Source organism: Homarus americanus, unplaced genomic scaffold (assembly GCF_018991925.1).
Source record: "Homarus americanus isolate GMGI-L3 unplaced genomic scaffold, GMGI_Hamer_2.0 scaffold18703, whole genome shotgun sequence".
Classification (NCBI taxonomy): Eukaryota; Metazoa; Arthropoda; class Malacostraca; order Decapoda; family Nephropidae; genus Homarus; species Homarus americanus.
Genome location: NW_024749779.1, coordinates 10,891,376 through 10,917,688, shown reverse-complemented (window position 1 = coordinate 10,917,688; position 26,313 = coordinate 10,891,376). Strand labels below are relative to the sequence as shown.

The window sequence follows — 26,313 nt, the reverse complement described above, 5'->3', positions numbered from 1 at the left end:
TGAACTGTCACTGGACTGTCTGGAAAGTGTCTAGGCTGTGTTGACCGTCACTGGATCACTGGAATGTGTCTGGAATGTGTCTGGACTGTGTCTGAACTGTGTCTGGACTGTCACTGTACTGTGTCTGGGCTGTGTCTGGGCTGTATATAGACTGTCACTGGTCTGTGTCTAAACTAAGTCTGGACTGTGTCTGGGCTGTGTCTGGGCTGTTACTGGACTGTCACTGGGCTGTGTCAGGGCTGCTCTGGACTGTGTCTGAACTGTGTCTGAACTGTGTCTGGAATGTCTGGAAAGTGTCTGGGCTGTGTTTGGACCGTCACTGGACTGTCACTGGACTGTGTCTGGAATGTGTCTGGGCTGTGTCTGAACTGTGTCTGGGCTGTATTTAGACTGTCACTGGTCTATGTCTAAACTAAGTCTGGACTGTGTCTGGGCTGTCACTGGGCTGTGGCAGGCTGTCTCTGGGCTGTGTCAGGGCTGTCTCTGGGCTGAGTTTGGTCTGTGTCTGGACTGTGGTCTGGGTTGTGTCTGGGCTGTGTCAGGTCAGGGCTGTGTCTGGGCTGTATCAGGCTGTGTCAGGGCTGTCTCTGGACTGTGTCTGGACTGTGTCTGGACTGTGTGTCTGGGCTGTGTCTGGTCTGTGTCTGGGCTGTCACTGGGCTATGTCTGGGTTGTGTCTGGGCTGTGTCAGGCTGTCTCTGGGCTGTGTCTGGGCTGTGTCTGGGCTGTGTCTTGCTAGGTCTGGACTGTATCTAGGAAAATAATATTATTAATAATAATAATAATAATAATAATAATAATAATAAACGGTTTATTGAAAGTTTGCAGCCCGAAGGCTGAAAATATACATTGGACATAAATGACTTATTACATACATTGGTGGTTTAACAAAAGCCTTCATTAAAGAAAGGTGAAGGAACAGTCTGGGCTGTGTCAGGCTGCTCTGGGCTGTGTCCTGACTGTGTCTGATTTGTCTCCTGGCTGTATCTGCACTGTGTCTGGGCTATGACTGGGCTGTCACTGACTGTGTCTGACTGTGTCTGGGCTGTGTCTCGCTGTGACTGAAAAGTCTTTAGCTGTCACTGACTGTCTCTGGATTGCGTTCCGCTGTGTCTGGACTGTGTCTGGACTATGTCTGGGTTGTGTCTGGGTTATATCTGGACTGTCTTTGGGCTGCGTCTGACTGTGTCTGGGCTGTGTCTGGGCTGTCACTGGGCTGTCACTTAACTATGTCTGGGCTGTGTCTGAGTTGTCACTGACTGTGTCTGCCTCTCTTGGGTAGTGTCTGGGCTGTGTCTGAGCTGTCACTGGACTGTGTCTGGACTCTGTCTGGGATGTATATGCACTGTGTCTGGGATGTGTCTGGTCTGTGTCTGCACTGTGTCTGGGCTGTTTCCGACTGTATCTGGGCAGTCACTGGACTGTGTCTGGACTGTGTATAGGCTGTGTATGGTCTGTGTCTGGACTGTGTCTTTGCTGTGTCTGGAGTGTGTCTGGATTATGTCGGGGCTGTGTCTGGGCTGTCTATGGCTATCTGGGTTATGACTAGCTGTCTCTGGCTGTGTCTGGAATGTGTCTGGACTGTCTCTGGGCTGTGTGCTGAATGTGTCTGTGTTATGTCTGGACTGTCCTTGACTGTCTCTGTGGTGTGTCTGGTCTGTGTCTGTAGCGGTCTGTGCTGTCTCTTGGCTGTTCTGGGATGTGTCTGGACTGTCTCTGGACTGTATCTAGGATGTCACTGGAATGTATCTAGGCTGTGTCTGTGCTGTGTCTGGGCTGTGACTTGACTGTGGCTGAACTGTGTCTGGACTGTCACTGGACTGTGTCAGAGCTGTCTCTGGACTGTGTCTGGGCTGTGTCTGGACTGTCACTGACTGTGCCTGGGACGTCACTGGACTGTGTCTGTGTCTGAGCTGTGTCTGGGCTGTATCTGGGATGTGTCTCGACTGTATCTGGGCTGTGTCTGGACTGTCACTAGTCTGTGTGTGACTGTGTCTGCTGTGTCTGGAGTGTCATGGCGCAGTGACTGGATCTGTGGACTTACAAGTGTGCAAACAATGCCGAGACGGTTACGCCTGCCGGTGATGCGCCAACTCTTAGTGTGTTGTGTTGTATTGGCGCTGCGCCGCCGCGATGTGCAGTGTTGGGCCGTCACAGTGTTTTTAGTGACGGTGGCAGTGTTAGTGTCAGTGTATTAGTGTGTGTCTAGAGCTGAGAGTTGAGCATTGGCCTGTTTTTTTGTGGTAAATCTATGGAGTTAACGCAGGTATACACCCTTCTGTGACATCCGAAGACACTGACGGTCTCTACCCCCGCCGCATCTCTAGCCAATCGCATATACACCACGAAAGTATCTGCTGTCTCCAGACAGACACACACACACACACACACACACACGCACGCACTCGCTCACGGACAGAACAGTGGACTCTGCATTATTTCTGCGCTGTTTATGTCATATATATGTGGTTCGAGCTGTTGAGGCGCCACTTTATATACTAAACAGTGCAGTCCACGCACACACAAAGATGGGCGGTAAGAAGGGACAACGTCAAGATGGGAGACACGACTCCCCACCACCTTCTCCTCCACCGGGCGCAGACTCTCATCCTCCACCTCCAGTGACGGACATTGCCACAATTCTGAGGTGGATGGACGACCGGGACGAGCGACGTAGAGAGATGGAACTTCAGAGGGAGGAGACACGAAGAGAGGAGGAAAAGTCGCGTTTTGATGCACTATTGGCGACCCTGGCGCTAACCCACCCTCCCTCACTCCCTCCTCCACCACACCAGCGTCCTCCAGGTACTCTTGCCTCCAAACAAACAGCTCCCAAGGCATCTGTCCAACCCCCACCCGCCCTCTCACCAGACGTCACGTTTCAGCTTTTTCGTGAGTGGAGGCGGCGTTGGACAGATTACTCCACGATGGTGGACCTTGACAGCATGCCTCCAAACAAACAGCTCATCCAACTGCGGATGTGTTTGTCGCTGGAGACCCAGAGAGTTTTGGAGCACACGTTGCAAGTGCCTCCCGATTCTACCTCTTCAGTGACGGATGTGCTCGACCTTTTACAGGAGCATGTTAAGGGTCGGAATAACGAGGCTTTGCGTCGCCGCGCCTTCACCAGCTGCAAGCAGGCGGAGAACGAATCCTTTGACGACTTTTTTGTACGCTTGAAGAGTTTGTCAGAGGAGATCGACGTCTGCAAGGCGCACAGCCGGGAATGTGAGGAAGCCTGGATCAAGCACGGGATCTTGGCAGGTGTCAGGCAGGAAGAGTTGGTGCAGCGACTCATCCCCCTGGACGCTTCCTCCACACTCCAGGTGGTAGTGACTGAATGTCGGTCGTACGAGGCCACCAAGTCCGCCACCTCTGCCTTACGGGCCCCACCTGCTGTGAGAGCTATCTCACAATACAAGAAGGGTAAGAAGGCGGCCAACAACGCGAAGGCTGCCACACGTTCTTCCACGCCTCCGCCTAGTGCTTCCTGTGGCAGCTGTGGAAAGCAGCATGGCCCCAAGACTTGCCCGGCCGCCGACGCACTGTGTCGTGGATGTGACCGTAAGGGCCACTGGTCTAACACAGACAGGTGCCCTGCACGAGGCCGCAAGTGTCAGGCCTGCGGTCGCTATGGACACTACGACAAGTGCTGCCGCCAACCCAAGCCCAAAAGCCCGAGACGAGGAGGAAAGCAGCGCACTTCCCTCGGGGTGGTTCGCACGCAGCCCCCTCCAGATGGCCCACGCAGCCCCAAGCAGCAGCGGAGTCACATCAGGAGGGTGGAATCGACCACACGCCCCAGGGCTACCCCTTCCCCCACCATCCGCGTCGCCGTCACACACGGTGATGTGTCGGGTCACATCGAGGTGATACCGGACACCGGCGCTGATACTACGGTGATTGGGTTGAAGCACCTCCAGAAACTGGGCCTCACCAAACGCGACCTGGGACCACCGCCGCAGCTGCAGTACTACAATGCGGACGGTTCCCAGATGCCGGACGCTGTGGGCTCCTTTCAAGCGGAGATCACTTACGGCGACAGGTCGTGTCACGGATGGATCGACGTGCAGCCTACTCTCGCTACACCCTTGTTGTCGTGGGAGCACTGCAAGGAGTTAGGCGTGGTGCCCAGAGACTTTCCCGAGCAGATCCCAGCTGCTCGGTACACCGCCAGCAGGGTGCGTGAGTCAACGAGCGACGCGCCTGGCGCTGCCGCACAGAGCTGCCCAGAACCCGCGTCCACTCCCACCCACACAGGACGCTCCCCTGCCCAGATCCTGTATGGTCACCCTCTCCGCTCTTGCGTTCCTGCACACGCCAAGGCCTTTGCGAAGGACTGGCAGACCAGAGCCGAGAGCTGCGACCGCCGCGCCGCTTCACGTGCCCAGGACGCCAAGGCTCGGTATGACGACCGTGCCCGCCCTCTTCAGCCACTGGAGATTGGTGCCCTTGTCCGCGTCCAGGACCCGACGACGACACGTTGGGACAAGGTGGGCATAGTGATGGGCGTCGGCCGGTCGCGGGACTACAAGGTCAGGATGCCGAGCGGCCGTGTCTGGTGGAGGAACCGCCGCTTCCTCCGGCCAGTCCCACCCCCTGCTGCTGGCCCCCTGACCGAGGACGAGTCACCTACACCTCACGAGGATCCGCCCTACAATGCACCTCGACGCTCGGAGCGACTTAGGACTAAGAAGTCCGCTCAAGACAAAGACTATGAGCGTGAGGGGGGGGGGGTGATGTAGGTTATGTATATAAGCTACTGTGCCGAGTAGCAACCCTGTATATAAGCTACCGTGCCGAGTAGCATTTATATATATCATCACGTGGCAACACTGCACGTTATGTGGCAACATTGCCCCGAGGCTGCCATATGGCAAGGTAGTCTCAGTCTGACTGTGTGAGCCGTGCATGGCACACGCTAGTCACCACTTGTATTTCTCTTATCCATAAATAAATGGACTTCAGTGTTACCCGGTGTTTCCCTACCCATCACTGCAGTTTTCAGGGAACACTTGTAACCATCACTGAGAGACAGAAAGAGAGAGGGATAGTGACAGACGGAGACAGAGACCCTAGACAGCGAGATAAACAGATGGACAGACAGTGACAGACAACAGACGTACACATGCAAATTCACATAGAAAGGGAGATACAGAGAGAGGCAGACAGTGGCAGGCAGGTAGACAGACGGATATACAGGGAAAGAGAGGGAAAAAAGATAGACAGTCAGACAGACAGAGAAAGAGACAGACACTTGACAGACAGAGAGAGATAGGCTGACAAACAGAGAAAGAGAAAAGACAGATCAAGAAAGAGGGGGAGCGCGACAGACCGACAGAGACAAAAGCTAGATAGGTATGTGATTGGTAAACTTACAACAGAATGATGTGTCTTGAGGTATGTGTTGGCTATGTCCTAAAATCCAGAGTTCAAAGGTGAACAATCTATGAGACACCATGTACAATGGTGCACAACCTATGAGACAATGTATATTGGTGAACAATCTAGTGGAACACTGTATAATGGTGCACGACCTATGAGACACCATGTATATTGGTGCTTGACCTATGAGACATCATGTATAATGGTGCTCGACCTATGAGACACTGTGTATAATGGTGCTCGACCTATGAGACACCATGTATAATGATGAACAATAAATGGAACACTGTATAATATTGATCGACCTATGAGACACCATGTATAATGGTGAACAATATATGGAACACTGTACAATGCTGCACGACGTATGAGACACTATATAATGCTGCACGACCTATGAGACACCATGTATAATGGTGAACAATATATGGAACACTGTACAATGCTGCACGACGTATGAGACACTATATAATGCTGCACGACCTATGAGGCACCATGTATAATGATGAACAATATATGGGACACTGTATAATGGTGCACGACCTATGAGACACCATGTATATTGGTGCTTGACCCATGAGACATCATGAATAATGGTGCTCGACCTATGAGACACTATGTATAATGGTGCTCGACCTATGAGACACCATGTATAATGGTGCTTGACCTATGAGACATTATGTATAATGGTGCTCGACCTATGAAACACCATGTATATTAGTGAACAATGCATGGGACAGTGTATAATGCTGCACGACCTATGAGACACCATGTATAATGGTGCTCGACCTATGAGACACCATGTATAATGGTGATCAACCTATGAAACACCATATATAATGGTGTACAACTTATGAGACACTGTATAATATTGCGCAGCCCATGAAAAATCCTGTATGATGTTGTACACTCTATGAGACACCCTGTATTATAGTGCACAACCTATGAGACACTCGGTATAACGGTGCACGACATATGAGACATCCCGTGTAATGGTGCACAGCCTATGAGACACCCTGTATATTGGTGCACAATCTATGAGACACCCTGTACCTGTATGGTGGTGCACGACCTATGAGACACTTTGCATACTGGTACAAAACCTATGAGACACTTTGCATACTGGTACAAAACCTATGAGGCACCCTGTAAGGTGGTGCACAACCTATTAGACACCCTGTATATGTATACACGGTGTCCTGTGGTGTAATGGTCAGCATCCTCGCCTCGCAAGCGAGCGGACCCGAATTCGATCCTCGGAGAGGGTGAAAATATGGGCAAGTTTCTTTACGCCTTTTGCCTCTGTCTACCCAGCAGTAATTGGGAACCTGGATGTTAATCGATTTGCAGATCGTGTTCCGGGTTAATGGTTAGCCAGTTCAGTTGGCGAGTTGTCCAGTCTTCTCGGACTATTCCTTGACGCTGGGTCATGCAGCTCGTTAACTTGGGGTGTGGTTGTTGTGTTGGCGACAACTTCTACACCTTAACAAATTCACGCCAAGGAGGCCCTTGGGCCGGCCATCCTCGATTTCGAGGGGCTTCCATTATTATTATTTATATGTATACAGTGTGGTGTTAAAGAGAATTAAACATTTAACGAGTGATGATAAAGTACTTTATATAAGTAAAGATATGATAGAAAGACTACTTAACATTACCTGTAGTTGTTTAAGATTAAGTCATTAATATATAATAAGTGAGGGGAACTACTACTATATGTTAGGTGAGGCTATAAAGTAGATATAATCTAGCTAAGTTGGGTTAGTTTAGCGATAAAATTAAAAATAATGGTAGTAAAGTGTATCTAGTTAGATAAGGTTAAAGACCTGACAAAGGTAAAACAAAAGGAGAGAGAGTGATTCTACTTACGTACACTCAGTATAGTGAGGTTTAGGTATACCTGATTTAAGTAAAGAAATTGAGATGAATGTATTCTCCTAAAGTAGGTCTAAGTACTTGATTTAAGTATCATAAGTTAAATTAAAGTGTACCTGAATTAAGTAATATAAGTAAAGTTAAAGTGTATCTAGTTAAGTAGTTAAGAAACTAATTCAAGTGATACACATGCAAATAAAGTGTATGTAGATAATTAGGATCAGCTTAATGAGGGTTAAGTAACAATCTTAAATTATATTAGTGAAGGTAAAGTTACAGTACTTACATCTCGTGTAGACTCCGGCGGTAAGAGATGAAGGAATCATTACGAACTGTTGTCAGCTTCACGTTGTTCAGCGTTCTGGAGGGAAGTGAAAGGTTGGTTAGTGGATGGTGGAGACACATACACACACACACACACACACCTAGAAGGATGAAAAGAAAAGAGACAGAAAGACCAACTGACAGACTAACAAGCATAAAAAGATAAGGGGCAGAGAGGGAGAGAGAGAGAGAGAGAGAGAGACTAGTGATCAGAGAGAGTTAAGGAAAATAGACAAACAAAAATGTGAGATTAAAAAAATAAATAAATAAAACTCTCTCTTTGTCTATCTGTTTCTCTCTCTCTCTCTCTCTCTCTTAATTTCCTGCTTCTTTTCTCCTTATATAGACTCAGTATGAGGAGAATCTGGGTCACGGTTCGAGTGGATAACCTCAGAAGTTTTTCCCCTCGATTGACTCTCTTGATTAATTGATTGTGACGTCACAGGAGGGAAGTTTTTGTACACCCACTGTCTTTGATTTAATAATGATAATAATAATAATAATAATAATAATAATAATAATAATAATAATAGTATCAGCATAAAGTGTAGTGAGTAAAGACTATATAACTTTTCTAATTATGACAACTTATTTCATCTTCAGGATACAGTAATTATAAAACATTATATCCATTTTACAAGTATATAATGAATGGACGACTACTGTCGAGTGAAGTTTCTCCTTAAAGGCAAAGATTAGTAAAACAAAGTTAGTTTAATATTTTTGCTTACGAGTTAGTGTTGTGGATATTACAAGTAAAGTAGCACTTGAGACGAACAGCATGGAGTATTGTGTATATACATTACCGTAGAAGCAGCTACTAAATATTTTACGACTATAGATTAAATTTTCAAGGCAGATATAAACACTTAAATATGTACTGTACACTCACTCCCAAAAGCATCTTTAAGGAGAGATCTGATGAATTTCAAAATGACTGCGACTCATGTTGTCTCGAAAAGGTTGACAAAATCCTTCGTAAGTTGTGTCATACTGTTTAACACAAATTCGTAAATATCCTTTTTTGGAGCGAGGAGGCAGCACACTAGAGTGTGGCCTGACACACACACACACAAACACTTCAAAGTTTTGATATGAAAGAGTATAAAATTATATTCCATTTTTCACTGTATATACATTACACTTGGCCAGCTGAGGTCTATTCCCGGTATAAACACTACAAACACTCAGTACAATACACACATTAAGGTATTTGTAATAAAAGTGTACACAAAACACTTGACATTTGTTACTGTGACGACAACAACACTTCAGGAAGACAGAGTACCCTATTAGGTCAATGTCTTGTTGTAAGAGAACTCATTAAACACTACATAAGAATATATTACAAACTCTCAGTAACAACTAAATACTTCATAAACATTAATATATATATATATATATATATATATATATATATATATATATATATATATATATATATATATATATATATATATATATATATATATATATATATATATATATATATATATATATATATATGCTGAACAGGAAAGAAAAACACAAGTTCCCAAGCGCTTTCGTGTAATTCACATCTTCAGGGGTGAGTACAGACTAAAGAGAAATACAAACCAAGGTGTATATATACAGAGGAGGGTGAGACCAGGTCCACAATGGTCAGGTATTAGGTAATGACCCTACTAATCTTTAAATAGCACACAACGGTTGGTGGTCAGGTCAGATGGTCAGGTGACCCACCTTCTCACCTGGTTACAAATCTTCTTAATTACAAAATTGTCCAGCTTGTACATGCCGTTACTCAAATTCATGTTGAATGCTTCGGTATGTTTAATAAGACTAGATTCTATGATGTTCCTACTATCAATTGAATTACATGGTAATATTGAGGAGGCATTATCCCAGTCAATGCAATGCTTGTTATCCCTCAAATGAACAAACAGAGCATTGGATTCCTGGCCTGTCCTAACACTGTATTTGTGTTGTTTAATTCTAGTTGCAAGATCTTTACCTGTCTGGCCTAAGTAAAACATATTACATTCCTTGCAAGGAACTTTATAAATGCAACCAATTGTGTTGTTGGGGGAGTTCTTGATTAACATTTGTTTAACAGTGCATGAGTTTTTAAATGCCACATTGACGTTCCAGGTTTTTAGTTGTGAAGGAATGTGTGAGAAATTTTTGTGAAATGGTAATATTAAGAGATTCTTATGGTCATGGGTGGGCTTAGGATCAGTTCTATAAAAAGTTTTCTTAGTAATGTTTAGGCATAAATGGATTTAAGTCAGACTGGGGTGCGGTCAAAAGCGGAGTTCCCCAGGGATCTGTATTAGGCCCTTTGCTGTTTGTTATATTCATTAATGATCTTGATTTAGGTATAACTAGTAGGATTAGTAAATTTGCAGATGATACCAAAATGGGGAGAGTGATAAATTCAGACAGTGACTTTGAACACCTTCAAAGAGATCTAGATACCTTACATGAGTGGTCAGTAGACTGGCAAATGAATTTTAATACTGATAAATGCAAGGTACTACAGATAGGGAAGACGAATACAAACGTTAAGTATAAACTAGGTAACACGGAAATAGAAAACTCAGATTGTGAAAAAGATCTAGGTGTATTTGTTAGCAACGACTTGAAACCTAGAAAACAATGTATTAGCGTTCTCAACAAGGCAAACAGGATTCTTGGGTTCATATCTAGGAGTGTGAGTAACAGAACTGCTGACGTTATCTTGAAACTTTACCTAGCATTAGTGAGGCCACACATGGATTATGCGGTTCAATTCTGGTGTCCTTATTATAGAATGGACATAGATTCTTTGGAGAGAGTACAAAGAAGAATGACAAAAATGATCCATAATATTAGAAACCTTCCATATGAAGAAAGACTGAAAAGCTTAGGCTTGCATTCATTAGAGAGGCGTAGAGTTAGGGGAGATATGATAGAGGTGTTCAAGTGGGTAAGTGGGATTAACAAGGGTAAAATGGAAGATGTTCTGAAGCTCAGTAATAACGAAATAACTAGGACAAATGGCTTTAAATTAGATAAATTCCGATTCAAAAAGGATATAGGCAAGCACTGGTTTGGTAATAGAGTTGTGGCTATGTGGAATAGGCTACCGAGTGCTATAGTAGGATCGGGGACGCTAGAGAGCTTCAAGACGAAGTTGGATAGGCAAATGGAAGTGCTGGGATGGGTGTGAAAGGGATCTGCCCTGTATGGGCCAGTCGGCCTCCTGCAGTATCCCACTTTCTTATGTTCTTATGTTCTTATAAAAAGTTTTCTTAGTAATGTTTAGGCATTTGTCTATGAAAGATCTAGGGTATTTAAGGTTTGAGCCAATATTATATATATATTTGTATTCCTCATCAATGAATTCCGGACTGCAAATTCTCAAGGCACGTAAAAACATTGTTGAAAATACTGACTGTTTGACTTTATTATGGTGGGCAGAATAATAATGAATGTATGAACACACGTTAGTTGGTTTTTTATAAATACTAAACTTAAAAGTGTTACCTATTCTGTGTATCAGACAGTCTGGGAATGGCAATTTACAGTCTTGCTCTAATTCCACAGTGAATTTGATCGAGGGGGCTAAGAAGTTAAGTTGTGGCAGGAAAGCTTTTAGGTTCTCATTACATGGCCAGAGAGATAATACATCATCAACATATCTAAACCAGACTGCTGAAGGTGGTAAAATATTATTTAATAGTTTCTTTTCAAAGAATTCCATATATAGGTTGCTTAATACAGGTGAGAGTGGATTACCCATTGCCATACCAAATTTTTGAGCATAATATTCTCCATTGAATTCGAATTTGCAATCCTTAATACATAGTTTCATGAGTTCGATGAAGTCGTCTTTCGAGACGGGCAGTGAAATATCATCCAGGGAATCTATGAGGAACTCTAGTAAATCATCAACTGGGACCTTTGTAAAGAGTGATGTTACATCAAAACTGACCAGTTTAAAATCATAATTAATGTGTAAGTCATTGAGTTTATCAACCAAATCCATATTATTCTTGATATTGGAGTTAGAAATGTTGCCAACTAGCGGATTTAGTAAAGAAACTAACCATTTAGATAGTTTATAAGGGATTGACCAAACTGAGCTAATGATGGGTCTTGCTGGGTTATTGGGCTTGTGGATCTTGATTACACCGTACATGTATGGCAGTGGAGGGGACGTTGAAGTAAGATGTTTAATGAGAGTAGCTTTGCCTCTCAATAGGGACTTCATTTTTTTGTTGAACTGGGTGTTGACGGTGTTGAGAGGATTATTTATGAGTTTAGAATATGTTGTAGTATCACATAAAAGGTCATTCATTTTAGAGATATAGTCATCTTTGTTTAAAATCACTACTGTGTTGGCTTTATCTGCTTTAGTGACATGTAGATCCTTATTTTTCTTAAGGGCTTGGATTGCTTTGGTGAATCTTTCTGGACAGTTTAGAATGCAAGGCTTGGACATAGATGCATACACAACACCTTTACACATGTTCACTTCTTCACTTGTCAAATTACTGAATTTTCCAAATTGCAAAATGCTCTGGCTATGTCAACACTGTCGACTCCCTTGTTAGAACCATCAAAATTTAAACCATAGCCGAGAGCACACAAGGTATTATTGTCTAGTTGTTTAGAGGAGAGATTCACTACACAGTTGTGATTGGCATCCTTAGTCCAGTCACTATTTCTAATAAGGAGTGCCAATTTGTGGTCTATCTTAGCTTGAAGATCAGAACGCTCACGTCTCAGGTTATCAAAACAGTAATCCAACATGAACTTTTTCCAATAACTCGGTATGGTCATATTAAAAGCACGCTTTTTTGTCTTACAATACGGAAGGCTTCATCCACTTCAAATTTCTTTATTTCAATATGTTTCTTAAGGATGATTTCTTGGAACTCATCAAAGGGGCGGTCAGACATCTTCAGGACATGTTGTGGGAGGATTGATCTAGGCATAACTTTTTCACTGAGGCATGTCTGGAGAAATATCAAACGTATTTTCAATTTGTGGGCCTTGATCATCGAAGAGGAGTATTCAGTAACGAAAGGAGACAGTCCAGGACATGAACTGTTAAACAAATGTTAATCAAGAACTCCCCCAACAACACAATTGGTTACATTTATAAAGTTCCTTGCAAGGAATGTAATATGTTTTACTTAGGCCAGACAGGTAAAGATCTTGCAACTAGAATTAAACAACACAAATACAGTGTTAGGACAGGCCAGGAATCCAATGCTCTGTTTGTTCATTTGAGGGATAACAAACATTGCATTGACTGAGATAATGCCTCCTCAATATTACCATGTAATTCAATTGATAGTAGGAACATCATAGAATCTAGTCTTATTAAACATACCGAAGCATTCAACATGAATTTGAGTAACGGCATGTACAAGCTGGACAATTTTGTAATTAAGAAGATTTGTAACCAGGTGAGAAGTTCGGGTCACCTGACCATCTGACCTGACCACCAACCGTTGTGTGCTATTTAACGATTAGTAGGGTCATTACCTAATACCTGACCATTGTGGACCTGGTCTCACCCCCCTCTGTATATATACACCTTGGTTTGTATTTCTCTTTAGTCTGTACTCACCCCTGAAGATGTGAATTACACGAAAGCGCTTGGGAACTTAGTGTTTTCTTCTTTCCTTGTGGTTATCAGCATATACCTAGATCACGCGCACCTACAGTGATTTCCTTGCATATATATATATATATATATATATATATATATATATATATATATATATATATATATATCTTGATAAAATCACACGGGAAAATGGAAACAACGGAGTACCTTAGCTTTTCGTTCCTTTCATTCCTTCCTCAAACCAGACAAGTTCCTGCACTTAAGAATATTTTTGACTCTGCCCTATCGTAATGAATTTGTCCCGTTAGTTCGGTCCTCAAGCTTCTAAATATTAATGTTGTTTTCAAGTATGACTCAACCATTACCAATATGTTAATAAGAATAGCCCAAGTTTGAATGTAAATGGAAGTGTTTATTGTATTCCATGTAGCAAATGTAATTGTAATTATGTAGGTCAGACAGAAAACACTGCAGCTCAGAATCAAACAACATAAGATAATATCAGAACTGCATCTGAAAGCAGTGCCTTGTTCGTTCTTTAGGAATAATAATCACCCCATTGCTTGGGAAAAAGCTAGAAGTATTCAAATCTATCTTGTGTCACAGAAAGACTTCTGGTTGAAGCTAGTTTGATTAAGGAATTAAAATCAATAAACCTTAGTGATGGTCAGTTCAAAACTGATAATATGTTACATAAATTTATTTGTAGTGGCCCAAGAAAAATGCTTTGAAAACCTTTGATCTATGTATGATAGTATTTTTGGGTCCCTTTTTTCTGACCTGACTTAGCTAGTCACGTTACCACCCTTCTTCAAGCCTCAACGTGTGTGTTGGTGTGTAGTGGATGTCATCATTATGACCTGACCTCATGTTTTTAGGTCACCCTGTATATTTAAGCCTCTCTGTCCATGTAATCCAGTTGCCTCTGAAGATGTCTTGAATAAAGACGAAAGCTGAGGTACCTGTTGTTTCCATTTTCCCGTGTGATTTTATCAAGATTTATCTTATCCAACGTTTTCATTGTGATTTACATGAAATATATATATATATATATATATATATATATATATATATATATATATATATATATATATATATATATATATATATATATATATATATATATACGGGTGTCCCATAAATTTCCATACATAGAAAAATAAATTTTATATGAAAATCCATTTTATTTATGTAATATGCCTCTACATGACTACCATTCTCTTGAAAACACTCTTCAATGCGTGTCCTCCACTGCTGAAGAACACGTTCAACACAGCTGGAGTTATGCTTGTAATGGCGTTGGTGATACGTTGTAAGAAAACTATAGGACATCCTTATATATATATATATATATATATATATATATATATATATATATATATATATATATATATATATATATATATATATATATATATATATATATATATATATATATGTACTAGGTGAGTACAGACTAGTACAGCTAGTCTGTACTACCTCTAAAGATGTAATTACAAAAGTGCTGAACTTCGTTTTCTTCCTTTTGTATATCGCATATACCTAAATCACCTAGCACCTACAGTGATTTTCTTGCATATATATATATATATATATATATATATATATATATATATATATATATATATATATATATATATATATATATATATATATCTTTGATAAAACACACGGAAAATGGAAACAACAGAGCACTAGCTACTTATAGGACATCCTGTATATATATATATATATATATATATATATATATATATATATATATATATATATATATATATATATATATATATATATATATATATATATATATATATATATATATATACAAGAAGAAAGCAAGTTCTAAGCGCTTTCGTGTAATTCACATCTTCGAGGGTGATACAGACTAGTACAGCTAGTCTGTAATTGTCCCTTTTGATTTACTTGCATATATATATATATATATATATATATATATATATATATATATATATATATATATATATATATATATATATATATATATATATATATATATATTTATATATATATATATATATAGAGTAGTGGTTTCGCTAGGCCACGGTAGGACGCCACCCTCCGGGAGGCTCCACATTGTCTCACTGCAGTGCATTAAGGTAGACCACATTTTTGGTTTTGCCATTAGCAGCAAGTATGTACAGATTTTTGCCAGTTCCCACTCTGGAGCATCCAACATAGAGCTGTCCATGAGAGAAGCAAGGAAACACCAGGTTTAGGCCAACCATCTTTAGGGACTATCCCTGGCTTTTGTAGATGAGTCATGGCAAAGCTCACTTTAACCGGGAACTGGAGTCGCTTGAACTCAAATGGCAGGTCAGTGGTGATCAGAGGTATCCTTGGTGTAAAAACGTTATCTCCTACTGGTTTTCCTGTCAGTATTGTAGCTTCCAGTACATGTGGCATCATCTTCTTCACCACCAGTCTTGTGCCATTGCAGAGGATTGGTGGTTCAAGATTTCTTATGAGCATTATAGGAGTTCCAATCTTGAAAGTGAGGTGGTGAGGAGGCATTCCAGGGGGCTCCAAAGAATTAAGGAATTCTGCAGGGTACTGGACTGTTTGGTCCTGGTCGATTACTGTATCAACAGATTTGAATGATGTCTCACTACCTGGAAGCTGTCTGAGTAGAGTCATGTTCATTTCAGCCACTGTTTCATTCTTTGGTGCCAGAATTGCGCGTTCACGCAGCCACTTCTTAACCTTGTAGTGGTGGATAATGTTTGGGTAGACCATGTTAGTGAGCTCAGTTGAGGACTTTACAACATTTCCACATCCTTGAGGAATGATTATTTGTCCTTCTGAATCAACAGGGAAAGTTACGTTCCCAATCTGTAGTAGAAGGTTTGCCAACCGTGCAGCATCCTGATCTCCCTGTAGATGTACTCTCATGTTTGTGGATAGGGTGAGTGTCTGAACACTTCTCCAAAGGTATGATGCCTTAGGGCACGCATTCAGTTCATCAGCTGGATTGCTTCGAGGAATGACAGGTAGGGTCTGGCGAAAGTCTCCAGCAATGACCATTGTAATGCCACCCATGGGCTGGTCACTTTCTCGTATGTCTTGCAAGGTCTTGTCTAATGCTCCAAACGCTAACTTGTGAGACATAGTGCATTCATCACAGACTATTAGGCTGCATTTTTCTAAGAGTTTTGCTTTGCCGATCCTTTTTTGATGTTGCACACTGGATTCTCATTGTGAGCGAGGTTGAGAGGCAGTTTAAAAGTTGAGTGTGCAGTACGTCCTCTTTCTCGTAGTGTTGCAGCAATGCCTGAGGATGCCACAGCAAGAGCAATTTTCCCCTGATGACGTACTTTGGCCAACAGAAGGTTGATCAAGAATGTTTTTCCTATCCCGTCAGGTGCATCGAGAAAGATCATACCTCCCTGCTCCGCTTGTATCGCTTGCAAAATCTGTTCATAAGCATTTCCTTGATCAGGCACCAGGTGAAGCTCATTTTCTTCAAGAAAATTCACCAGAACTTCAACTGAGTAGTCTGTCTCTCTGAGCAACTCCCTGTTTGCAACTCCTGTTCAGTCCCCAAAAATTCTTCTTCCATCAATAGTTCATTAACGGCGTATGTAAGTTCCACTACAACGGTACAGCAAAGTATATTTTTTTTAGCATTAAACTGTTATTATTTTATTATCTAATCATCACTTCATATAACACCACTCATCATCACTACATATAACACCATCCATCATCACTACATAACGGTAAAATAGTTTCCGAGATTCTCGTGCGGACACACACACACACACACAAACATACAAAAAAAATTTTCAAGAAAATTCACCAGAACTTCAACTGAGTAGTTTGTCTCTCTGTTTGCAACTCCTGTTCAGTCCCAAAAATTTCTTCTTCCATCAATATTTCATTCACGGTGTATGTAAGTTCCACTGCAACGGTACAGCAAAGTATATTTTTTTAGCATTAAATTGTTATTATTTTATTGTCTAATCATCACTACATATAACACCATCCATCATCACTACATATAACACCACCCATCATCACTACATATAACAACATCAATCAGCACTACACATAACATCATCCATCATCACTACATATAACACCATCCATCATCACTACATATAACACCATCCATCATCACTACATATAACATCATCCATCATCACTACATATAACACCATCCATCACCATCACTACATATAACACCATCCATCATCACTACAGATCGGTAAAGTAGTTTCCGAGATTCTCGTGCAGACAAACAAACAAACAATCACACAGACATACTTCTTTGTTATATATATTTATAGACTAACGGAATCGCCGCCCTCTGGGCGGCTCTTTCGCTAGGCCACGGTAGGACGCCACCTTCCGGGAGGCTCCACATTGTCTCACTGTAGTGAATTAAGGTAGACCACATTTTTGGTTTTGCCATTAGCAGCAAGTATGTACAGATTTTTGCCAGTTCCCACTCTGGAGCATCCAACATAGAACTGTCCATGAGAGAAGCAAGGAAACACCAGGTTTAGGCCAACCATCTTTAGGGACTGTCCCTGGCTTTTGTAGATGGTCATGGCAAAGCTCACTTTAACCGGGAACTGAAGTCGCTTGAACTCAAATGGCAGGTCAGTGGTGATGAGAGGTATCCTTGGTATAAAAACGTCCTCTCCTTTAGCTTTTCCTGTCAGTATTGTAGCTTCCAGTACATGTGGCATCATGTTCTTCTTGTGAGCGACTCGTCTCTCATTTTGAGTATGATGTCTCGTTTCTCAAACTCTTGACCGACAATCAGGATGGCTACTTCATCAACTACAGGAGCATTGAATCTTCTTTCATGTTCTCCCTTAGGGGTCGTGTCTGCTTTGATCCTGACTTTGTACTCGTCAGAAGGCATGTTTTCCAGGGCATTTTTAAATGACTGTACATACGTGTTGCGCTCATGCAGCATTTCTTGGATAGATAGGACAATGTCATGTCTGACACCTTGAATGTTGCCACACCTGATAGTAGTCTGCTTTTCATGATCTCCCATGAAGTAGATTTGGAGGAACTTTGCCTGCTCATCTTCCAGTGGTAAGAGGGATCCTGCTTTGTGATAGACTTGACCCTGGACTTTGAATGTTGGTATGTATCCGTGCTCACGAACTACTCTGGTAGCTCCAAAGGATGTCATCTGGAAGCATGAATTGTACTTCAGTATATTTTCCAAGAAGTGTTTTGACTCTGGTGTTGTTCCCAGCATGAGAGTCTTCAATGGTTGTGGTGGTTTTTCCAAATTTGGCAGTCGTACTTTCCCATGAGAGCAGCACAGTCCAGCAGATTCTCCTTTATACTTCTTTGCACCGCAGTGTTCACATTTCTTATCCATGTTGCCAATGACAACAGAGGGATACTTTTCATATTCTATCTCATTGTCATAGTTAAATGCTGCTCTTGCAAGTGGATGCCACTGTGTATTCTTTCTTAGAATTCTTGATCCCGCAGCTCTCTGTCTATTAGCATTCAAACGAATTTCATGTGCTTAATCATATTCTAGAGAAGGCCTTTCTGCTGTTTGCTATCTGTCAGCATTAAGTCGGGATTCCCTTTCCTGATCTGTTTCCTGTGACCGACTGTCCGCTGTTCGCTCAGGGCGGCTCATCCGCTAGGCCACGATAGGACGCCACCCTCCGGGAGGCTCCACATTGTCCCAATGTTCAGCCCCCAAAACTTCTTCTTCCATCAATAGTTCATTAACGGTGTATGTAAGTTCCGCCATGTTTTTCACTACAATGGTACAGCAAAGTATATTTTTTTAGCATTAAACTGTTATTATTTTATTGTCTAATCATCCCTACATATAACATCATCCATCATCACTACATATAACACCATCCATCATCACTACATATATCACCATCCATCATCACTACATATAACATCATCCATCATCACTACATATAACACCACCCATCATCACTACATATAACACCACCCATCATCATCACTACATATAACAACATCCATCATCACTACATATAACATCATCCACTACATCACTCATCACTACATATAACACATCCATCATCACTACATATCATCACTCATCACTACATATAACACCATCCATCATCACTACATATAACATCATCCATCATCACTACATATAACACCATCCATCATCACTACAGATCGGTAAAGTAGTTTCCGAGATTCTCGTGCGGACACACATACAGACAAACTTCTTTGTTTTTGTTATATATATATATATATATATATATATATATATATATATATATATATATATATATATATATATATATATATATATATATATATATATATTTCGTGTAGATCCACAATGAAAACGTGGATAAGATAAATCTTGATCAAATCACACGGGAAAAGGGAAACAACGGAGCACCTTAGCTTTCGTCTTTATTCAAGAATACATATTTACGTGGACACAATATTATTTACATCTGTGGGAAACAGAACACTCTGGATTTAATATAAATTCTCGGAAAACTTTTCATTCCCTAAACACAAAAATAGTCACGATTCTGAGATAATAACAATACTTCAAACATAAAATATACGAAATAAGGTTTTGCTTTTATACATGATCTAGATCATATGACCTTTACACCATTCAGCTGTTAAATAGATCCTCTAACTTTACCTCGTTAGGTTAGGTTAGGTTAGGTTAGGTTATATAATGTCATGTTATGCTATATTATGCTCAGTTATTTTAAGTTGCGTTACGATACGTTACTTATTCTATGTGAGGTTAAGTTCAGTTTTGTTATGTCATATAATGGTTTGTTTGGTCAGGTCTACATTTGGCTAATTTTCTGGTTATCCCATGCCTTTATTATATACCAAAGTGACCTCATCACCCTGACAACTCGTCGGCTTCGTTATAGTATCTGGGTAGCGACATTAAGCTCTTGTTAGTCAGTGACCTTCGTGTGCCAACCTGATTGATATTGACGATCCCTAGGAGTGACAGTCATACTAAATGTGAAAATCTGTTCCTCATGTAACACACGGGCAGACACAGAAAGATGTGGAAGAACACAGTCAACTGCTTTAATATTATTGTGAATCTGGAACTTGCAGACCCACACTTAAGGTAAAAATTCAATTAAATATAAGTTCGATTTACACTGCTATTACATTCATCGTTCACCAAACTATTGATTGATATTTATTTCTCTTTTCATGTTGATATTTACGTTATTGCATTATTTTCGGGTGTTTAATAATAAAGTGAAATAAACTGGGGTGCCTAATCTTCATGTGATTCTTTAACTTAAAAATAGTAAAAATAGGAGAGATAAGTCCGTAGAATTATTCTTGTTTGTGAACAGAACACAGCAACATTTTTGCCACCTAAACTACAGTTACATTATTTCTCTTTTTGGTTCAGCACCAACTTAACACCTTTAGCCCACACACAAACTCAACCTCTGTCCTGGTAATAGGTCAGATTTTGAGAAAAGCCTCTCCTGTAAGAGATGAACAGAGACGAACTCCAAATGATTACGTGTTTGTTTTTCTGCGTGGCCGGAAAAAGTAATACATAGTTTGAGTCGTCCACACAGGCAGGCGAGATTGAAGTGAATTAACAAAATTGAAAATTATAAATAGCTTACGTCTTTATTCAAGACATTTTCAGAGGCAACTGAATTTACAGGGACCGAGAGGGTGTTGTGTGGATTAGTGGGTCCCATGTTATTGACCTGACCTGATGTTACACGAGTATAAGCCTCTCTCAGTCCCTGTAAACTCAGTTGTCTCTGAAAATGTCTTGAATAAAGACAAAAGGGTGCTACTATAGTATGTGGTTTACCGAGCTGGAGTTGTGTCTACCGGGATATTTACACTGTAGCAACCATTAACCTAATCTAACCTAGGTTAGGTTAGGTTAGGTTAGGTTAGCTTAGGCTAAGATATATTAGATCAAATTAGGTTAGGTTAGGTTGGGTTACTAGACGCTCGGTTAGAGTGTTAATATCTCGGTAGACCAACTCCAGCTCGGTAGACCGCATACTATTGTATAGTAGCACCTATGAAAGTTAACGTGCTCCAGTTATTCTCTTTTCCTTTGTGGTTTTATCAAGATTTATCTTATCCACGTTTGCATTGTGGAACTACCCAAGAATAATATTGCAAGGAGGAAGAAGAGGTGATTAAGGGACAAGGATGACTGAAGGGGTAGGATGAGGAGGTGGAAAAGGAGTAGATTGGAGGAGAAGTAGGTGATTGGATGAGTAGTCAGAACAGGACGACGATGAGAAGAAGGAGGTAATATGAGGAGGAGAAGGAGGTGATTTGAGGAGGATGAGAAGAAGGAGGTGGTTTGAGGAGGAGAAGAAGGAAGTAACTGCAGTTGAAGAAAAAGAGGAAATTGGAGGAGGATGTGATTGGAGGAAGAAGGAGCTGATTGAATGAAGAGATGGAAAGGAAGTAACTGGAAGAAGAAGAAGAAGAAGAAGAAGAAGAAGAAGAAGAAGAAGAAGAAGAAGAACTAATAGAGGGAAGTGGTGGAAATAGAAGAGGGGAAGGACGAGAAGGAAGAGGTAGTGGAAACAAAGAACATACCAAGAGAAGGAACGTAAATAGAGAAAGTAAAGAGGAGACAGATATTGGGAAATAAACGTGAGGGAATATAGAATAGAGACGAGAATATTATGGTGAGTGAGAGCATTTAAGGAGGAGGAGGAGGAGGTGAGAGAGCTGGTGCGAGAGTTTGGACGGTGTGTGTGTGTGTGTGTGTGTGTGTGTGTGTTTGTGTGAGTTGGCTATATATCTAAGACTGGTGAGAGTGATGGGAAAGAGATGTGAGGTCAGAGAAAGGGGGGGAGGGATGGTAGAGCTTACCACAACGGCTAAGAGGGCGATATAAATTAGGATGAGAGTGTGGGGTAAATACTAACACGGGGGTGAGAGAGATGGAAGAAAGGTGAGAGAATAAGGGGAGGAAGAGATGTAAGTAAGATGGAAAGGAAGAGTTTGCACAGATGATAATGGCGAGAATGATTGGTAGTAATAAAAGACAGGAGAGCCAGTATCATAGGGGAGGTGGACGAAGATGGGAGTAAGAAGAGGGAAGCGCGAGGAATAAGGAAGATGATAATGATAAAAATAAGGGAAGCAGAGGATGTGAAGGTCAGAAGTAGAACGAATATACATATATAGTGAGAGGATGACTGGGAGAGTGTATGAGACAGAGAGAGAGAGAGAGAGAGAGAGAGAGAGAGAGAGAGAGAGAGAGAGAGCAAAAAAACTGACAGCTAAAGACAGACAGAAATTGGCAGACAGATAGAAAGACAAAGATACAGGGACAGAAACAACGAGACAAACAAATCGCAAATAACAATTAATTACACCAACAAAAAACCAGAACAAAATAAGGTAAGCCAATAAGACATTTTTGGCTGACACTTTATGTAAAATAATGGCATCCGTCGACGTTCACCTCCACGTTGAATCTGAAGAGAATTGCCCGATAAACTAAATATATGACAGAGGTAAAAGGAGGATGTTAGCCAGCCACACCACTCCTGGCTAAAGTATCGTTGACGAGAAGAATTTTTTATTTCTTTTTACTGTCGGTATTTGTGAAGTTTTTATGAGGCTTATTGATAATATGGTGGCGGTTTGTGGTTACATTATCAGCACTAGTTAGTAGCAAGTTGAGGGTGTGGTTCACTTAAAGTTTGCAACTTGCTACTAACTAGTGCTGATAATGTAACCACAAACCGCCACCATATTATCAATAAATCTCAAACTATAGTACAGCTGGTATAAAGTTAAAGTGTGGTTATACTACTAGTACTCAGTTCAAGCTAGTTGTGATGCGATAGTGTGGTTATACTAGAGACAGAGTGTAAGTGAGTGAGTAAAAGAGAAGAAGGGGGACATCATCTCAAAAGATACTGTCTAATATCCGTAGAGTTATTTACGGTTCAGTTCCTACCTGTGGCTGAAGTGGCAGCTTATTGTATACGTCTCAGTAATCCAACTCACAAAGGTAGATTATCTAAGAATCGTACAGTTTAATATATATTCTCCTCGTTATTAGAACTTAGGGTCATTTCTTACTAACTCACAGTTTCATACGTTAATTATATTTTTGGTTGATTTAAGATGGCGTCGAAACCGCACTGGGACTCTATCTAGATGCTATATTTTAGTACTTGTTACTGAAAATTTAACATAAATATATCAGAAAGAGAAAGAAAGAAAGAAAGAGAGAAAGAAAGAAAGAAAAAAGAAAGAAAGAAAGAAAGAACGTTAAAGGTTGAGAGATAAAGAGAGAGACTACAGTACAGATTCCGAGGTAACATGGACAAGTTGTATACGAGTCTTAGAAGATATATATAGAGAGAAAGAGAGGGTACAGACTCGGAAGTACCAGACAGATAGAAAGAGCCTAAATACTCTAGCATAAGGTTATTATCAACGTCCCAAACAGAGAGAGGCAGAAAGACAGAGACCAAGGGACAGATGGTGTCGTTATAATGGTATTACTACGCTTCAATAACTAGGGACTTAAAGCGTGTAACAAGATATGCAATTCCACTAATCCATCAACAATTAAAATTTATTAGAAATAGAACGCTCTGAAGAGAGAGAGAGAGAGAAAGAGAGAGAGAGAGAGAAGAGAGAGAGAGAGAGAGAGAGAGAGAGAGAGAGAGAGAGAGAGAGAGAGAGAGAGAGAGAGATAAGGTAACCCGACACGCACTTCACTAGCAAAGAGCCGCCGGATGCAAAGAGAGGGGTGACGGTGGAGGAAGGAAGAGGAGATGGAGGGATAGGGGTAGGAATGGGGAACGAGAGGGAGGAGGATGGGGAAGGGGAGGGGCGTTATGGTGAGGGAGGAGGCTGGAAAAGATCTATGTGGTTATCAACTTCTCAAAAGATCCCGCGGAGAGAACGAGGCTGTTATCCTACCCCCATATATCATTTTGGTACCTGAAGGGAAGAGGGTGGGGAGAGGGAGGGAGGTAGGGAGGAGGGAGGTAGAGATGGAAAGACACTGGGGGGAGGAAGAAGGAGAGGGAAAGGAGATATGGGGTGGAGAAAGGCTGTATCGAGGGAAAGTGAAGGAAGGGAGGTGGGGTTCGATCGTTAAAGAGAGAAAGGATGGAGGGAGGGAAGAGGAGGGGGAGGAGGTGGGGTAGAGAGAAGCAGGAGGGAAAGAAGGAAAGGGAGGTGGGGATAAAGAGAGGCTGGAGAGAGGGAGTTGTGAGGGAGAGTGGGAGAGAAGAGAAAGATTGAGGAAGATAGGACAAAAATGGTTGGTGTGAGTGAGAGAGATAGAGAGAGAGTCTGGAAAGAAGGAGGGAGGGAGAAGAATGACGAGGCGAGAGAGGATGAGAAAGAGAAGAGGAGACAAGGATGAAAGAATCGAGGAAGAAAGAGAGAAGTTAACATAACTCAAAGAGAACTTAATGCGAGAGTCGAGTCTCCAGTCTCCCTTCTCTCTCGCTCTTTATCCGGATTCTCTCTCTCTCTCTCTCTCTTAACAGTTCCATGCCTCCTGCACGTTTCAAATGCATCTTCACTAGCACACACACACACACACACACACACACACACGCTACTACTATTACTACTACTACTTTGCTGTCACTCGGAATCGAGTATGACGATCATCCAGCTATGATACAATGATATGAGTTATTAAGGACGCCACCAACGTTCGTAAGATATGAGGTGACTAAAGAGCCCGATACGGGACCGGCAGGGTAGTTCAAAGATGTTGCACATGTGGAGGGCTACATCTAGTGCAGGAGGGGTGGCGGCAGCGTCTTTCTGGTGTTGGCGCTTGTCTGGTTAGGTCGATGAAAGCCGTGTACAAGTCACGACGCTGTTCTCTGCACTTTTCCTGTATCCTGCGGGCAGCAAATATCATGTCTGTGGTGCCACGTGATGGTCTAAAGCCACATTGAGATTCTGGGAGGAAGTTTTCCGCCTCAGGAAGAAGTCTGTTTAAGAAAACGCGGGTGATAATCTTGCCAGATATAGATAGCAAGGAGATCTCGCTGTAGTTACCACAGTCTATTCGGTCTCCCTTGTTCTTATAAATGTTGACTGGAGGCGACTTTAAGAGCTTGGGGTATTTCCTCCTTTTCCCATATATTTTCCAGGAGAGAGTGAAGACGGCTGGTAAGCAGAGGCCCTCCTGCCTTATACACCTCGGCTGGGAGTCCATCAGGCCCTGAAGCTCTGTTATTTTTCATCTGTTTGATGGCAGTAGCTACATAATCCAGGGATGGAGGATAGCTGAGGTGGGTCAGCTCTGGGGACCTGCTGCCTAGTCAGGACAACTACATCGGTGTTTCGGTTGAGCAGTGAATGTTAGTGCTCTTTCCAGCGCTGAAGGATGCCTTCTTCGTTTTTAATAAGGGAGTTACCGTCGGATGAGCGGAGGGAGCCTGTGCCATGAGTGATTGTCCCACAAAATGTTTTAGTGGAATTGAAAAATTCGCGCATCTTGTGTTGATCTGCAAGTTCTTGTGTTTCACATGCTTATTTTTAAACCAGTCGTTCTTTAGATTGCGATGTTCCCGCTGGGCCGCCGCTTTCTTCTTGCGGAAGGTATCAGCTTTGGTCCGTGACTGAGGGTTGTTCTACCAGTCAGTTAAACCAGCACGTTTATTATCGACGATTACATCGATTTCCTGGTCATTTTCCTCAAACAAGTCCCGGTGTATTCTTTCGATAAATGGCCGAGAATCTTAATGCAGGTTTATTATCACGACAGTGTCGAATATACAGGATCCCATTTGGGTGGTTTGTTGTCGGGTTGTTTATCAGCCCACGTTCGAGTTGCTCTCTGAAAGCTTTTGCTACCGCTGGATCCTCCAGCCTCTTCCGGACCCTTGCTACCTTCGCCGTTTTGGGGCGATGTGAAGTGAGAGTTTGGACCTGACGAGACTATGATCAGTGTCGCAGTGGTTTGAGCCACGCAAGGCACGGGTGATGAGGACATCTCTGCGATCTCTTTCTCTGACAATGATGTAGTCAATAAGATGCCAGTGTTTGGTCCGTGGGTATTGCCACGAACCCTTGAACTTATCAGCCTGCCTAAGTAAGGTATTGGTGATAGTGAGGTTGTGTGCAGCACATTTGCTGAG

General features: G+C 41.9%; 1 protein-coding gene across 1 annotated transcript in view; it reads right to left on the bottom strand.

Moving 5' to 3' along the window:
• Positions 1-26,313, bottom strand: part of LOC121853921 — a 176,975-nt gene that overhangs the window by 71,873 nt on the left and 78,789 nt on the right. Inside the window, 1 exon segment of the mRNA XM_042348323.1 lies at positions 7,547-7,621. Coding sequence (XP_042204257.1) covers positions 7,547-7,621 — 75 coding nt within the window.